At 44.9% G+C, this 18623-nt stretch overlaps 1 protein-coding gene across 1 annotated transcript; it reads right to left on the bottom strand.

Annotated features, from left to right (window-relative positions):
* Window positions 1-1070: 1070 nt before the first annotated feature.
* LOC127303270 (3'-5' exonuclease-like) lies at window positions 1071-1919 on the bottom strand. The gene is made up of 2 exons (XM_051334021.1): window positions 1642-1919; window positions 1071-1539 (listed from the first exon to the last, which is right to left on the bottom strand). The coding sequence occupies exons 1-2, from the start codon at window positions 1917-1919 to the stop codon at window positions 1071-1073; spliced, it is 747 nt and encodes a 248-aa protein (XP_051189981.1).
* Between the last annotated feature and the right edge of the window lie 16704 nt (window positions 1920-18623).

Below are 18623 nucleotides of genomic sequence, written 5' to 3'. Positions count from 1 at the left end.
ATTTGTTTTCAGTGGAGTACAGACCTGAAAGCAAAGAGGAAACAATAACGTGCAGCGCGAAGGATGTATCGGAAAGGGCTACCTTGCAAGCACATCTTGTTTGTTTTGCATTTTGTGGGGTGCTCTGAAATTCCGAACTGTTGTGTTCTCCGAAGGTTCTCGAAGGATGCAAGGTATGGTTTGCCCTCGAGACGCGAGAGTGATTTGTATGGATGGGGATGGGAAGGGGTAGCTGAGCGGAGAAAGCATAGCGAGCTTACCCAAATTGGAGCAGAAGCTTTTGATGCAGCATTGCATGACCTAGAATCTTACAGCGAGCTTATGAAATGTATGAAAGGCATAATACACAGGAGAAAAGGTGACCAGAACCGTCGTTCAACGGCTTACCATGAGGACGCACAAAACAGAGGAGATGCACCAGTAGTGGGTGATCCTGATAAAGCTGAGACCAAAGGAGCACCTAAACAAAACAAGAAGTACTATAAGGACAAGGATACGAATCAACAGACGTCAAAACATGGCAGGATACTGTCACACGACGAGCGGAAGAAGGAGAGGTTGTGCACTGCTTGCAATCAACCAGGTCATAACAGAAACAACAAGATGAAGTGCAGGCTACATAAGGAGTGAGTATCTGATTCAGCCCTACTCTTAAATAGCTTGCACTAATCTTCTACTATTTTATGTGCCACTGACTTGTGTGTTATTTCATGCAATGCAGATATGAGGGACCATCGGAAGTATGAACAACACTACTTGATCGATTCACATTGTTGCACTTGTGTATTATTTGTTGTACAAACATTGGTCAGATTGTCAAAGGTCGAATTTTGATACTTGCAACACAACTAGGACAATTTTGTTCACGAATGACAGAGAGCACAGCTTATGTCTTGCACACATTGCGAATACCATTACAGACTGCACAGATCACTGTATGATACTTACAAAACAATATGGAGAATTTGTTCACAAATAACATAGAGCACAACTATGTCTTGGACACATCGCAAATATAATTACAGACTGCACAAACACACTAGTACTTGCCCCCTTGAGTCTTATCACTCTCAGGCTTGCTTCTGACGCTTGTTCATTGATGAAGATTCATCCTGATTTTTGCATCTGGGGCAGATGTGGTCTGATCTCTGGAGGTGAGCTTGTCCCTCGTTCACCGTGTAGATCTTGTTGTATATCTCATAACTGAGATAGCCGTCAATAGCTGCGTACTCGAGGTTCATCCAGGACAGTGGCTTGCATTCCCAGAAACCATGCCCTTCCTTCCGAAGCCGGTTGTACTTGAAGTCCTTCTTCATGTTGGCAAACTTGGGATCAATGAGCTTTGCTGCAAGATCAGCCATTCCAGCCTGCGGTTGACCATTAATCTTGAAAATGTCCTGGATGTCGATGTGTCTCTCTTCTGGAACAGGAAGACCGGCCGCACGAAGAACTTTTGTGTCATTTCTTTTATCAACACTTGTAAAAGTGTATTGCTTGTCCTTGAGAAAAGTCAGTAGGCGCGGACAATGATCCTTGCACCTTTGTCAAGAGCAGCACAAATAAATTCAACAAGTACTGTAATGAAAATGTAGGGACGCTTTAAATTCAATGTAGGGACATAAATTTCAATGATCCTTGTACCTAATGTAGTGGCATACAAGAACGTGCTCCCTCATGGCGATTTGCATTACCGCCAACTTGTGTCCGCTAGAGTCATACTCGAGATCCAGACCAATGAACTTGAACCTGTCCTCGTCCTCGTCGAGCCAACCCTCGTACATACGAAGAATTCTATCAACAGTCGCTGCCTCATTGGTGCAGATGACGTCGATATATGTACTTCTGTGCGCAAGGATGCGGTACTTCTCCGTCGTGGACTTCTCGACTCCGGCCACGACGGAGGAAGAGGCAGATGCCATGGACAGCGTGGGAGGAAGGGAGCACTGGGATGCGGTAGACGAACGGCCGGGGTTGGGACAGAACGGTGGAACTGCCACAGTATTGGGCGGATATAGGGGCGGGAGGCGAACATGCAGTTAGAGGTCTGGCGGCCCACATTGGCCCGTTACATGTCTGACGGCCAAATTCGAAAAATTCGAAAATTCGAAAAATTCAAAAAAAGTTTTAACCAACGGATTATGTTCACAAAAACGTGTGACATATTGGGTAAAAAAAACTGGATTTTTTTTCGAAGGTCGAAAAATCGACTAGCTTAGAAAAAGTGGTTTGATGTAACCCAAACGATTCCGTGTCTAAGAATGTGGATTTTTCGACCTTCGAGAAACGCTCCAGAAATTTTTGCACACACTCTCGTATCCATTCTAATACGAAGTGTGAAGGTTTTTTCAATTTTTGAATTTCTGTGAAAATAAACAATTAAATTTCAGTTAAATTCGAGTTGAAAAAAAAAACAAAAGAAAACTAGAGAACCCTGATGGATGGGCCATGAGTGTTCCTTCCCCGCGTCCATGCTCCACCTTAATGGGCTTAGTAGAAACCGCGTTACATGTCTTTCGGCCTAGCTGATAAGTTTTTTAGTTTTGATTTGAATAAATCTGCAGCACATCTGGTAAAATTCAAAAAATTCAAAAAACGTTTTAACCAACGGATTATGTTCACAAAAACGTGTGACATATTGGGTAAAAAAAACTGGATTTTTTTTCGAAGGTCGAAAAATCGACTATCTTAGAAAAAGTGGTTTGATGTAACCCAAACGGTTCCGTTTCTAAGAATGTCGATTTTTCGACCTTCGAGAAACGCTCCATAAATTTTTGCACACACTCTCGTATCCATTCTAGGACGAAGTGTGAAGGTTTTTTCAGTTTTTGAATTTCCGTGAAAATAAACTATTAAATTTCAGTTAAATTCGAGTTGAAAAAAAACAGAAGAAAACTAGAGAACCATGCTGGATGGGCCATGAGTATTCCTTCCCCACGTCCATGCTCCACGTTAATGGGCTTAGTACAAACCGCGTTACATGTCTTTCGGCCTAACTGATAAGTTTTTTAGTTTTGATTTCAATAAATCTGCAGCAAATCTGGTTAAATTCAAAAAATTCAAAAAAGTTTTAACCAACGGATTATGTTCACAAAACGTGTGACATATTGGGTAAAAAAACTGGAATTTTTTGAAGGTCGAAAAAATCGACTAGCTTACAAAAAGTGGTTTGATGTAACCCAAACGGTTCCGTTTCTAAGAATGTGGATTTTTCGACCTTCGAGAAACGCTCAGAAATTTTTGCACACACTCTCGTATCCATTCTAAGACGAAGTGTGAAGGTTTTTTCATTTTTGAATTTATGTGAAAATAAAGTATTAAATTTCAGTTAAATTCGAGTTGAAAAAAAAACAAAAGAAAACTAGAGAACCCTATTTGGATGGGCCATGAGTATTCCTTCCCTGCGTCCATGCTCCACGTTAATGGGCTTAGTACAAACCGGCCTATTATTACCTGTCCGGAATGTTAACCGAATATATCAGCAGCACATGTGCATTTAGGGTTGAAACAGAATTAACCAACGTATTATGTCCTAAAAAACGTGTGACACTAAAAATAGTCTGAATTACAAAAATTAGTTTTTACTACAAAACGCACGAAAGTTTTTGCTGAAATAAAAATAGTACAACCCGAATACAAAGATGAATTACAATTTCTCCTTTCATTCTATGAGGATTCATCCATATGCATATCTTATAATGTGATATCTTCAATCTCAAGCCTGATGCACAAATCCCTGAACTCAATCTTCAGACATACTAATGAACCTATCACAAGATGAGCTGCTACACAGAATGCATTCCATCCATCTACAAACTCAATATGCTGCCCCTTGTAGATTGTATAAGCCCCAACCATTTGTCCATTAATAGATCTGCTATAAAAAATAGCAGCACCTTCTCTCGGCCTATAGTATCCACGTGCAACATCAAATGGAATGAGCTACAAAAAAGTAAAATATAAACAAAGAAAACGTTAACACTGTTTGTATGTTATGAATGAAACTTAAAAACAAGTGAAAAAGTTACTAACCAAACGAGTAAGAGAAGATTCATTCAACCTCGTCACAAAGAACTGAGGTACTTCAAAGAAATCGAGAATTCGTTTTCCTCCACTTTATTTAGCTCTTTGAATATAGCCCATGTATTGCATTCATCTCTGCGGAGTTAATGTCTAGCAAATTTGAGAAAATGGTTTTCTCAAAAGTAACTCTGCAGCACTCCAAAACCTCCCAACAATCTGAACAAACAAAAAAATAAAACAGAATGAACAATGAGAAATATGTGAAAACAATATCACAATAATAATTAGAAACAAAGAAACATGCACAGTATTGAACCCATGGTTTTTCGTCACGGTCAGCATTGAATACAACAACTTCAAACTTGGAAGTAGTTTCATCATATGTGAACTCCACAATGTCATTTTCATCCATAACATAAGAGTCTACAAAAGAACTCCAGAATGGTCCACAAAGGTAAGTTCTTGCTTCAGTATTCTCCACATGGAAATGATAAAAAGAACCATTATTGCATTCAGCAACAACCCACGTATCTACTAAACTATGTAGCATCTCCCTAGCATGGCAAGGCACGGCACGAAGAATTGAACACAAAAAACAATTTATTTAGAAAAGAATTGAACACGGCGGGGAAATAATGTATATCTAGCTTGTACTATGCAAAACATACATACAATTAGTTCTTCAAACAAATGCACCATCGCTACATCAAATGAAAATGCACGACGCTTGGACCGGAGCGGTTAGTGTCAGGCTGGCCACAAATAAGACATCCTGCTTCTTCATCCATCTCTGACAAAAATAATATAACATATCAAACACATTCGAAACATTCCAATAACAGAAATCCAAAGAATTAAATCAATGTTCACAATGAACTACAAACTCCTGCTGATGTCCTAGATTTACGGGTACTAACCCTAATAGATAGCTACCCTACATCGGGGGCGGCGCGCGCAGCAAGTCGTGGAGGGCGTGCGGGATGTAGTGCGGGGGCTCGAGAAAAGTACCACCGGGCTACGACCAAAAGAAGAAGCGCCTCCGCTCTCGCTCTCGCCGTCGCCGTCGCCGTTCGCCGTCGCTCCTCGCCGCTCGGTGTCCCCGCTTCAACAATAACCGCATACAATCTCCGCACAAAAGCCTCGGGCTATAAAAATGGGCCAACAAAAACCGGGCACAACAGAAACAAAAGGCCCAACATGTGACTAATTCCAACTGACTACACGGTTATTTCATGTCAGAACCCTACGAGACTTTGTGAAACCAATGCACCTTTAGTCAACAATATATAGGGCATATTTCATTTTGAACAAAAATAAGAGGTCTATTTTTTACAGACTATTTGTTTTGGGTTCACAAGTCTACCAATATGTGAATATTTTTTACTCATTTTTTACCCTAGATCTTAACCAAGCTACGTCTTTTGAACTAATAAACTAGAAAATGCAAGAAAGTTAAGACACCTGGCATTAAACATAGGGCCGACAGAGGATTTTCATTCCTTCTAAGTTTCTTACACAAGATTGAACAGCAAAGGGAAGAAAAAAACACTAAATCGGCGGCCTCTACATCTTGCTTGTCCCTCCAAGACATGCCACCCGGCTAATCCTCTTCGTCGGAGGACCACCATTTTCCGCCCTCTTCTTCGACCTTGGACTCCTGGAGCGCCTTGGCGAGCCCCGGTGTATCGGCTGGGTCATCGTGAGCCCGCATCTGGGCCTGGTAACTCAGTTCCACATCTCCCAATATCACGTCCTCATCGTCTTCGGAGGACCACCATTTGTCGTCCTCCACTTCGGCCTTGGACTGCTGGAGCACCTGGGTGAGGCCCGTTGTGTCGGCGGGGTCGTCGGGAGCCCGAATCTCCGGCGACCACCATTTGTCAAACTCCTGTTCGTCCTTGGACTGCTGGAGCGCCTGGGTGAAGCCCGGTGTGTTGGCGGGGTCGTCGGGAGCCCGAATCTCCGACTGGTAATTGAGATACGCAGTCCACCTCGGCTGCGGCTCGGGCTCCGGATCCGGTTGCGGCTCCGGCTTGGGAACGCGCAGATGAGGTGCAGGGCCGCGAATCGGAATTTGGTCCCGCGGCTCGCTTGTCGCTGGAGGTGGAAGGACGATCCCTTCGTGCCGGCGCGGCGGAAGAGCTGGAGGTGCCCGTGGTTCGCCGTACGGTGGTGGCAGGCGGCGTGGCGCGCCGCGAGGAAGAGGGACATAGCCGTGCGCCGCGAGCACGGTGTCCACGTCCTTGCCGGCCCAGAAGGACTGCCGCCCTATTTGATTGTACCTCCCGCCGGCGTACATACCGTACTGGTTGGCTAGCTCGTCGAGGCGCTCCATCTCGAACCGGGGCCTCCACAAGGCGCTGTCCTCCCCCCAGTCTGGGTTCGCCCGATCCCACGGCGTGAGGGCAGCTCGACGGCGGCGGATGTAGCCGCGCAGATCTTCGTCTTTTTCAGGGACCGGCGGGATGGCGTACCCGGCGGCGCTCACCCTCCAACCAGCTGGCAGGTGCCAGTACGGCGGAACGAGCAGCCGCGCCTCGGCCAAGATCGTCGCTTCGTCGGGGTTGAGGCTCTGGGCCGCACGGCGGATTTTAGCTCCGCGGGCGCTGCTCCCTCCGGCTTCGTGGTCGTTGAGGCCCATCGCTTGCTACGGCTGCTCGACGGCGGCGGGTTTAGGTTATGGGCTAGCTAGGGTTTGGTGCGGGATGGCCTGATGTGCTCCACTGGATGGGATAAAATGGACTGTCGGTGAACCGAGTGAGTGGTGCTGCGGCCTTGTACGCGTGTTCGCTGTTGACGACCTGTTGACTGGGAGGCCACGCGTGTTCGCTATTATGATGCCACCGAATCAGTTCCCCTCCTGTTTAATGGCTCGCCGGTTGTGAAGCGACATATCTAGTTGGGACGCCGCCACCGGTAAACCACGCGCAGGAGCCACTGGTTATCCACGCGCAGGCGCCACGGTAAATGCGTCGCCTAGGCTGCCGTGCAGCAAATTCGGTCGTCAGTTGCCCCAATGGACGGTCAGTAAATGCTATACATACGGACGTTTTACTTACAAAAACACTTTACGGACTCACGATGGAGCAACACACACGGAAGTCCATGAACAGAAAATAAGTTGAAGATAAAAAATCGATGACACAATGGTTCTTCAAAAACATAACAAAATATTTGGAGTATGAACTAAGTGTTCATATTTCAGAGCCTATCTACTACCATCTTGAATTCACCATCGACGACGCTTCGACCAAAAGCGAAGATGAATATGTCACTAACTCTCATATCGTGCAGTTTCACCAGTTGCTTCCAGTTCGATGTTATCATGGCACCTCCTTTGGCTTTGCCTTTCACCTTTGACTTGTCCATCACCATCTTAACTTTGAGGCGAGCCTTTCCTAAGAATAAGACTTCTACTTCTGATGGCAGTTCAAAATTAGGGATAATGTGGCTCATGGTGAATCTCTTCGAAAAGTACTGCATAAAAGAAATCAAACATATAAACAACGATTCACGGTGTAGAAAATAAATATTAATCTGTTGGTGGGTCCTGTAATGTTTACCATTTTTGCTTTACCCTCCTGGACGTGTGATTTTTTTATGGTGCAGACATATATTGGTGCTTTCAGATTAGTTTTCTGAACATTACTTCTCAGATAATCAACTACAGTTCTCAGATAACGAAATTCTCCATCATCCATAGCTACTCGATTTGCATACTCAACAAACACCTCGAACTCATGCTCACACTTTATTCTAGGACCTGCGTAAGTATTAAATAGATCAGGCCCAACAATAGAATCGCATGGAAGACATAAATGGGAGGTAATTTCGGACCTCTTATATTCAGCTTTTTGTGCAACTTAAGAGCAGCACGAACATGACGAACACGAGCAAATGATGCCACCTAGTTCAATATAGAAAAGATGTAACACGTACAAATTTGAGTCCTAAGATGGTTAGGGCATCGATCACCGTCAGAGAAAATAGGGCATCGGGCAATCGGAAGAGACGAGTTTGTACTTGACTAGATTAGATCTGATATTAAATATAGACAACACGAGATGAGTTGCGTATGACTTACATCATCTTCCATTGTAACTTCGCATGACGCCGCTCTTCCCGTCAGGCTTCGATGAGAGACGATATGAGGTTAGATGAGGCGATTATATAGGTGGAAGTGGGCAAAAGGCGATCATAATCTTGTTACTTTAATTCGTGGGAGGGTCGATATCAACGTGACAAAGTTTGTTTCCCTAAATAATGTCGTTACCTTAATTCGTGGGAGGGTCGATATCAACGTGACAAAGTTTGTTTCCCTAAATAATGTCATTACCTTAATTAGTGGGGAATGTTGGGATTCGATAGTTTGGAGGCGTAGTCAATTACGGGGATCGATTATTAATGTTGTCCCCTTAATTAGTACAATCAAAGGTACACATTTTTGAATAATTGCCCGCTAATTCATGTTGTTACCTTAATTAGTATTACTCATGTCGTAAAACTGCTGCAAATAGAAATTAATTTTCACACCTTATGCGTGAGTAATCAAAGTAGCTCAAACAGATTCTCTTAGCGACGGCGTTTGATAGTCGGAATGAGAGGAGATGGACGGAGAGCAAGGTTATTTCACGGCGTTTTTTCGTGGTTACAATGCATTATAATTTCAGTAAACTTAAAATTTGAACCACTACTGACATTCATGAATAATTTGAAAACAGTATGACATAAACGTCAAATAAAGTTTGCAACAAACATCAGAATGTCTCAGCATGACTTCCAACTTGGACAAATAAGTTAATTGTAAAAATAATGTAATGCCTTTGTTGATTTCAGAGAATATCAACCAGAAGCTTGAGACCACCACCGCGGCTACCACGGAACCAGAACACAAACACGTTTTTAACTCTCATATTAGTCTTCTTCACAACCTCCATCCAGTTTGTTGTTATCATGGCACCTCCTTTGCCTTTTCCATTGACCTGTGACTTGCTCATCACCATCTTAACTGTTGCAATTTTAGTATTCGATGAATAAACTTCTATTTCTGCTGGTAGCTGTGTATGCCTAGCAATGTGGTTTAGTGTGAATCCTCGAGAAATCTTGCATATAAGATTACAGTCAATTAGAGAATTCAATCAGCTATGTTAGGAAACTGTGAAAATTTTGGTGTGCAATCCAGCGCTTACCATTTTTGCTTTATTCTTCACGACGATTGATTTTTTGATCGTGCAGACATACGGTGGCTTTCTTGGCATGTGCTTGTCAACTAGCTGTTTCAATGTAGCAAATTGTGCATCATCCATTCTTACGCGATTGGCATACGATGAAACCTTCAAAATCCTCACCCTCCTCACAGTTAGGACCTGCATACAAAATTATATACATAAACCAGAATATTACAATTTCCTTGGAAAACAAGAGTGTCCTAAATTTGTGTACCTCTTACGATATGCTTTTTGTTCTTCCTCACAGCAGCACCGCAACGCCGTGGGCTAACACGTTGTGCCACCTAGCAAAGTGTACAACACATATAACTGATGAGTTCTTGTGTGGAATACTCAAGCTTCCCGGATATAGAGATCTAACTAGTGGCGATTAGTGCAAATCTTTGTGATAAAATAAGGAGGGGACAATCGATTATTTACCCAAACGTTAATCTGCCCTGGATGATCTAACCATAGTTGTAGATTACGCATTAAGGACATGGCGGCCTAAGGACATTATATATACTTGTGTTTATGATCTACCCGAAAGGGGTTTTCGGAGAACTAGAATCTGTTAAGTACGTATAATCTAATAAGTATGAAGCGCCGACTCTATCCAATGAGATTTTGGATGTGTTGATCTGGTCGATTGCCATGGCGGCCTCCCATACCTAATTTGCGATCTATCTCGACGACAAGTCAAATAATATTACGACAGGTGAAAGTCTTGACATACCTGATCCATGGCAAAGGGGTGCCGTCGATGATCAATACTAGTTCTCTCAGATGAACAGGTGAAAGATGTTGCTTGGTCGGCCTCCCAGACGTCGCTGAGATGAAACGGTGTGAAAAGACGACGATGATATAGTTCGTGGGGGTGTGGGTTACCCGTGATGGGTAGTACGTGTTGCCGCAAATTACGCCCTGCACAATTAAAGTTGTTAACTAATATGTTGGGTGAGTGGGCTTGATCGTTTCGTGCCGGAAATTCGTTTCGTGGGCCGGATCATCGTCCAAGCAAGGCAGCCTTTGTTTAATTTTTTTTCTTTTTTATATTTGAGAGGGAAAATATAGGGTTTTAGGCCAAAACATGCACTTTTGGGGCAAATCAAGTGGTTGGGGATGCCAGGGTGAGGCCACACTTGGCACATGGGTGCACCAATGCATGCCCCACACTTCTACCCTTGGAATTTACATGAATAATATGGGGTAGACCATGGTGAGTTGCACCCAGACACCCCAAATATAGGGTTTTAGGCCAAAACATGCACTTTTGGGGCAAATCAAGTGGCTGGGGATGCCAGGGTGAGGCCACACTTGGCACATGGGTGCACCAATGCATGCCCCACACTGCTACCTTTGGAATTTACATGAATAATATGGGGTAGACCATGGTGAGTTGCACCCAGACACCCCAAATATAGGGTTTTAGGCCAAAACATGCACTTTTGGGCAAATCAAGTGGCTGGGGATGCCAGGGTGAGGCCACACTTGGCACATGGGTGCACCAATGCATGCCCCACACTGCCACCCTTGGAATTTACATGAATAATATGGGGTAGACCATGGTGGGTTGCACCCAGACACCCCAAATATAGGGTTTTAGGCCAAAACATGCACTTTTGGGGCAAATCAAGTGGCTGGGGATGCCAGGGTGAGGCCACACTTGGCACATGGGTGCACCAATGCATGCCTCACACTGCTACCCTTGGAATTTACATGAATAATATGGGGTAGACCATGGTGGGTTGCACCCAGACACCCCAAATATAGGGTTTTAGGCCAAAACATGCACTTTTGGGGCAAATCAAGTGGCTGGGGATGCCAGGGTGAGGCCACACTTGGCACATGGGTGCACCAATGCATGCCCCACACTTCTACCCTTGGAATTTACATGAATAATATGGGGTAGACCATGGTGAGTTGCACCCAGACACCCCAAATATAGGGTTTTAGGCCAAAACATGCACTTTTGGGGAAAATCAAGTGGCTTGGGATGCCAGGGTGAGGCCACACTTGGCACATGGGTGCACCATTGCATGCCCCACACTGCTACCCTTAGAGTTTACATGAATAATATGGGGTAGACCATGGTGGGTTGCACCCAGACACCCCAAATATAGGGTTTTAGGCCAAAACAAGCACTTTTGGGGCAAATCAAGTGGATGGGGATGCCAGGGTGAGGCCACACTTAGGACATGGGTGCACCAATGCATGCCCCACACTTCTACCCTTGGAATTTACATGAATAATATGGGGTAGACCATGGTGAGTTGCACCCAGACACCCCAAATATAGGGTTTTAGGCCAAAACATGCACTTTTGGGGCAAATCAAGTGGTAGGGGATGCCAGGGTGAGGCCACACTTGGCACATGGGTGCACCAATGCATGCCCCACACTGCCACCCTTGGAATTTACATGAATAATATGGGGTAGACCATGGTGGGTTGCACCCAGACACCCCAAATATAGGGTTTTAGGCCAAAACATGCACTTTTGGGGCAAATCACGAGTCAGGCGATGCCAGGGTGAGGCCACACTTGGCACATGGGTGCACCAATGCATGCCCCACACTGCTACCCTTGGAATTTACATGAATAATATGGGGTAGACCATGGTGGGTTGCACCCAGACACCCCAAATATAGGGTTTTAGGCCAAAACATGCACTTTTGGGGCAAATCAAGTGGCTGGGGATGTCAGGGTGAGGCCACACTTGGCACATGGGTGCACCAATGCATGCCTCACACTTCTACCCTTGGAATTTACATGAATAATATGGGGTAGACCATGGTGAGTTGCACCCAGACACCCCAAATATAGGGTTTTAGGCCAAAACATGCACTTTTGGGGCAAATCAAGTGGCTGGGGATGGGTGAGGCCACACTTGGCACATGGGTGCACCAATGCATGCCCCACACTGCTACCCTTGGAATTTACATGAATAATATGGGGTAGACCATGTTGAGTTGCACCCAGACACCCCAAATATAGGGTTTTAGGCCAAAACATGCACTTTTGGGGCAAATCAAGTGGCTGGGGATGCCAGGGTGAGGCCACACTTGGCACATGGGTGCACCAATGCATGCCCCACACTGCCACACTTGGAATTTACATGAATAATATGGGGTAGACCATGGTGGGTTGCACCCAGACACCCCAAATATAGGGTTTTAGGCCAAAACATGCACTTTTGGGGCAAATCAAGTGGCTGGGGATGCCAGGGTGAGGCCACACTTGGCACATGGGTGCACCAATGCATGCCCCACACTGCTACCCTTGGAATTTACATGAATAATATGGGGTAGACCATGGTGGGTTGCACCCAGACACCCAAAATATAGGGTTTTAGGCCAAAACATGCACTTTTGGGGCAAATCAAGTGGCTGGGGATGCCAGGGTGAGGCCACACTTGGCACATGGGTGCACCAATGCATGCCCCACACTGCCACCCTTAGAATTTACATGAATAATATGGGGTATACCATGGTGGGTTGCACCCAGACACCCCAAATATAGGGTTTTAGGCCAAAACATGCACTTTTGGGGCAAATCAAGTGGCTGGGGATGCCAGGGTGAGGCCACACTTGGCACATGGGTGCACCAATGCATGCTCCACACTGCTACCCTTGGAATTTACATGAATAATATGGGGTAGACCATGGTGGGTTGCACCCAGACACCCCAAATATAGGGTTTTAGGCCAAAAAAACATGCACTTTTGGGGCAAATCAAGTGGCTGGGGATGTCAGGATGAGGCCACACTTGGCACATGGGTGCCCCAATGCATGCCCCACACTTCTACCCTTGGAATTTACATGAATAATATGGGGTAGACCATGGTGAGTTGCACCCAGACACCCCAAATATAGGGTTTTAGGCCAAAACATGCACTTTTGGGGCAAATCAAGTGGCTAGGGATGCTAGGGTGAGGCCACACTTGGCACATGGGTGCACCATTGCATGCCCCACACTGCTACCCTTAGAGTTTACATGAATAATATGGGGTAGACCATGGTGGGTTGCACCCAGACACCCCAAATATAGGGTTTTAGGCCAAAACATGCACTTTTGGGGCAAATCAAGTGGATGGGGATGCCAGGTTGAGGCCACACTTGGGACATGGGTGCACCAATGCATGCCCCACACTTCTACCCTTGGAATTTACATGAATAATATGGGGTAGACCATGGTGAGTTGCACCCAGACACCCCAAATATAGGGTTTTAGGCCAAAACATGCACTTTTGGGGCAAATCAAGTGGCTGGGGATGCCAGGGTGAGGCCACACTTGGCACATGGGTGCATCAATGCATGCCCCACACTTCCACCCTTGGAATTTACATGAATAATATGGGGTAGACCATGGTGGGTTGCACCCAGACACCCCAAATATAGGGTTTTAGGCCAAAACATGCACTTTTGGGGCAAATCAAGTGGCTGGGGATGCCAGGGTGAGGCCACACTTGGCACATGGGTGCACCAATGCATGCCCCACACTGCTACCCTTGGAATTTACATGAATAATATGGGGTAGACCATGGTGGGTTGCACCCAGACACCCCAAATATAGGGTTTTAGGCCAAAACATGCACTTTTGGGGCAAATCAAGTGGCTGGGGATGCCAGGGTGAGGCCACACTTGGCACATGGTTTGGATAGCTAACAAGAGATAGTTTTTTCTGTTTATTTTTTTAGCACAAGGATTGTCGTGCACACAATTATTAACTTAATGCATATTTACATCATCTACTAGCAACAAAGTCACAATAAAAATAGAAATAGCTAATAAAACAAAACATTTAGTTGATAGCACACTCCTCCGCTAAAACATGAGAGAGGTCTGGAAAACAAAACGTCGACCGTCCATCTTAGTGCATCTAACGCTACGGTGCTGAACTGCATCCGTTGGATCGGTCTTCTAGAAGGAATCAACGGGCTATCCGCGAGAGCGACGATTTGGCGACGTGATTGGCTAGCGTTTTTTTTTCTTCCAGCGTCTCGCGATTTGGCAGGAGACGTCGAAATATCCGTTGGGCTCTGGCTCGCGCCTCCACGCATGCAATCGTCGAACGAGCCCGTCTAGGCCTGCCATGCATGCGCAGCGATCCACCACGTTGCGTGTTGCCATGCATGCGCTCGTTGCAGACGTCGCTCCGTCGCACAAACGCTGAAACTCTGAGACGCGGCGTGCAGATGTGTCGCATGGCAGTGGTAACAGCTTCACGCGGGCGTGTCGGTCGTCGGTCCGTTTTTTCCGTCACGCTGAAAAAGGTTTCGGTTCACACGCGCAGTTCTGTATCCACGCGCCTAATTAATTGACACACTAAACACCGTGCGCCGCTTTGGATGCCGTGTCCTGCGTTTCAATGTGCAGTTAGTGGATAACACGAAAGCAGCTCACAAGCCCCCTCACCTCACCCATCCACGCCTATTTAACGCCACCATTGTGCTCACTCTGTCTCACACTCATCAAATCTATCTCCCATCCCATCTAACCGCCTCCAAATCCAATACACGTGTCACGCCCCGAAACCGGGCCTAGTCGTGACAACGCCACATATTTATAACCTTCCGATTATAAATATGTAAGGCTCAAACTAAGACATATTATAAAGTTAAAAAAAACACTTTATTCAATATCTTTTCGATTACACAAGTCCAGATACAATATTTATTTTCCCATCCCGCGGAACTACGCTACGCTTCTGCATCATCTCCAAACATGCTAACTTCTGTAAAAAAAATGAGGAAGCAAGGGTGAGTATATAAAGTTATACTCAGCAAGTAGATATAGCGGAAGAAAAGATGATCGATAGATTAACAGGAATCAAAAGAATATCAACGAGATAATTAACGGAACTGAACTGAAGGAAATGAGGAACAACGATAAATTTCACAGAGATTGACACGGAAATGATTGGCATCACACATGACAGCAAGCTTCCCAACCCGGGAGTCACAGGGGTTAATATTAACACTTTTACACTCTGCAGAGGGGTACTCCGACATCAACAGTCTTGACTAGGTTGCGCTAGTCAAGCAGTGCTCTTTTACCCGCTAAGACCCGGACACTCTGACCTACTGATGTCGGTCGCTCCTACGGATCCATCACCGACACGTTCCCGAACAGAGGCCGTCCCCAGCGGAGAACACAGACAGTCCCATACCTGAACTGTGACCGGTACAATACGTTTGCCGTCGTGATACCAATACGACAAGATCAGGATATTCGCAGGTAAGTGATACAATCACTGTCATGAGGTCAACAACCTCACGGCTCCACATGAGCTCCCGCAGATTAGACGATTCCAACAAGCCGGAGATAACTACCCGTCTCTTCCGACAACACAATGATCAAACATGACCAAGGATCGAGGTGCCACAATATATTCAACAGATAATCAACGGATCAAAGGAAGTGGATCATGGAAGATATTAATAGAGTGAAATATGGTCCAGTACGTAGCATTCATAGATCAAAGGATTAGGAATGTATCCACTTGCCTCGGTAATAAGATCATAACCATGTTAGCACTACTCTTATCTATCAACTACTCGGCTCCGCTCTCCACGGTATATGGATTAATTTTCTCTGTACAGCAGTATGCATTTGTGCCGTCATGCACGTAGCTCCTCGTCGGACTTCCTCTCACTCTCTGAATATTAGTGGTCTCACTCTCTTTCTCTACGTTCGCTCTTGGTCGATGCAGGGGTAACAACCAGAAACGCTGGTATTTATAGGACTTGAGCACCGTGGGAACTCCAGCTAAATATCTAAGCCAGACTGCCGACTTGCCGCTTAAGGCTTGACCCTTCGACGCTGCTAAGTAAAATATCTGCCGACGGAAAAACGTCTGGGTACCGCCCCTCAACGTGAGTCAAAGATTAGTCACTGTCCACGTGTTGTTCAGTCATAGGATGACAACCATGCACAACCCCACGTAGGCCTTGGCTAGTCGGCTGTTGCATCCAGCAAGAAAGCCACGTCCCATGTCAATGAATATTAAGAACCATGGCCGACCTGATCAATCCAAGGCAAAACTTCATTGCTTTTCCTGTCTCGTCTAGGTACATCTAGTCTAGTACTAATACACAACTAGCTAGCTACTTCAGTTAGTTAGCTCCATCAACATGTATTAGTATTTCTAGTGATCATGTATAAACAATTCAGATACGTGGCATGCAAAGATGAGCAGCTGATTAAACATTAGAGATTTGGTAAAACAGTAATTGGTAACGAATTTTTTTTTTACTCAACTAATTAATAATCTCAAAATTTGGGTTGTCACATCCTCCCCACCTTATTAGAATTTCGTCCCGAAATTCCAAAACAAACTGACAATTTTTAACACTAAGATGCATGATTTTATATAACAACTATGGCAAAAACTACCCATGGTTTTGAACAAGAAACATGCGTCATGCTACGGAGCAAAGTCAAGCTAATGCATATTATACTAGTGTACTATTCTAGCCGAACATAACATCATGGCACTCGATAGCATGGTATTACAATCAAAGGCATTCAGCATGAATAAAAACAAGTAGATTGAATCGTTTCTAACTTACGTGTTAAAACTACCCATTAGTTAAACCCACATTAGTTTCAAAATTTTAATTGTTGTTTAGCCTAAGCTCTGATACCACTAAATTGTCACGCCCCGAAACCGGGCCTAGTCGTGACAACGCCACATATTTATAACCTTCCGATTATAAATATGTAAGGCTCAAACTAAGACATATTATAAAGTTAAAAAAAACACTTTATTCAAAAAAATACTAACATATTTACAAGCTAAAACAAAAGGGAACACTTTTATTCATTATGTTTTCTACTACACATATTCAACTACATACAAACTTCTTTATTTATTTCCCTCCTGTAATACTACTTCTACGCTTCTCCGTCAAGTTCAACAATGCTCACTTCTGCAAAAAGGATAATGAGGAAGCAAGGGTGAGTATATAAAGTTATACTCAGCAAGTAGATATAGCGGAAGAAAAGATGATCGATAGATTAACAGGAATCAAAAGAATATCAACGAGATAATTAACGGAACTGAACTGAAGGAAATGAGGAACAACGATAAATTTCACAGAGATTGACACGGAAATGATTGGCATCACACATGACAGCAAGCTTCCCAACCCGGGAGTCACAGGGGTTAATATTAACACTTTTACACTCTGCAGAGGGGTACTCCGACATCAACAGTCTTGACTAGGTTGCGCTAGTCAAGCAGTGCTCTTTTACCCGCTAAGACCCGGACACTCTGACCTACTGATGTCGGTCGCTCCTACGGATCCATCACCGACACGTTCCCGAACAGAGGCCGTCCCCAGCGGAGAACACAGACAGTCCCATACCTGAACTGTGACCGGTACAATACGTTTGCCGTCGTGATACCAATACGACAAGATCAGGATATTCGCAGGTAAGTGATACAATCACTGTCATGAGGTCAACAACCTCACGGCTCCACATGAGCTCCCGCAGATTAGACGATTCCAACAAGCCGGAGATAACTACCCGTCTCTTCCGACAACACAATGATCAAACATGACCAAGGATCGAGGTGCCACAATATATTCAACAGATAATCAACGGATCAAAGGAAGTGGATCATGGAAGATATTAATAGAGTGAAATATGGTCCAGTACGTAGCATTCATAGATCAAAGGATTAGGAATGTATCCACTTGCCTCGGTAATAAGATCATAACCATGTTAGCACTACTCTTATCTATCAACTACTCGGCTCCGCTTTCCACGGTATATGGATTAATTTTCTCTGTACAGCAGTATGCATTTGTGCCGTCATGCACGTAGCTCCTCGTCGGACTTCCTCTCACTCTCTGAATATTAGTGGTCTCACTCTCTTTCTCTACGTTCGCTCTTGGTCGATGCAGGGGTAACAACCAGAAACGCTGGTATTTATAGGACTTGAGCACCGTGGGAACTCCAGCTAAATATCTAAGCCAGACTGCCGACTTGCCGCTTAAGGCTTGACCCTTCGACGCTGCTAAGTAAAATATCTGCCGACGGAAAAACGTCTGGGTACCGCCCCTCAACGTGAGTCAAAGATTAGTCACTGTCCACGTGTTGTTCAGTCATAGGATGACAACCATGCACAACCCCACGTAGGCCTTGGCTAGTCGGCTGTTGCATCCAGCAAGAAAGCCACGTCCCATGTCAATGAATATTAAGAACCATGGCCGACCTGATCAATCCAAGGCAAAACTTCATTGCTTTTCCTGTCTCGTCTAGGTACATCTAGTCTAGTACTAATACACAACTAGCTAGCTACTTCAGTTAGTTAGCTCCATCAACATGTATTAGTATTTCTAGTGATCATGTATAAACAATTCAGATACGTGGCATGCAAAGATGAGCA

Source organism: Lolium perenne, chromosome 5 (genome assembly GCF_019359855.2).
Source record: "Lolium perenne isolate Kyuss_39 chromosome 5, Kyuss_2.0, whole genome shotgun sequence".
NCBI lineage: Eukaryota > Viridiplantae > Streptophyta > Magnoliopsida > Poales > Poaceae > Lolium > Lolium perenne.
This window is presented reverse-complemented; position numbering and strand designations above follow the sequence as displayed.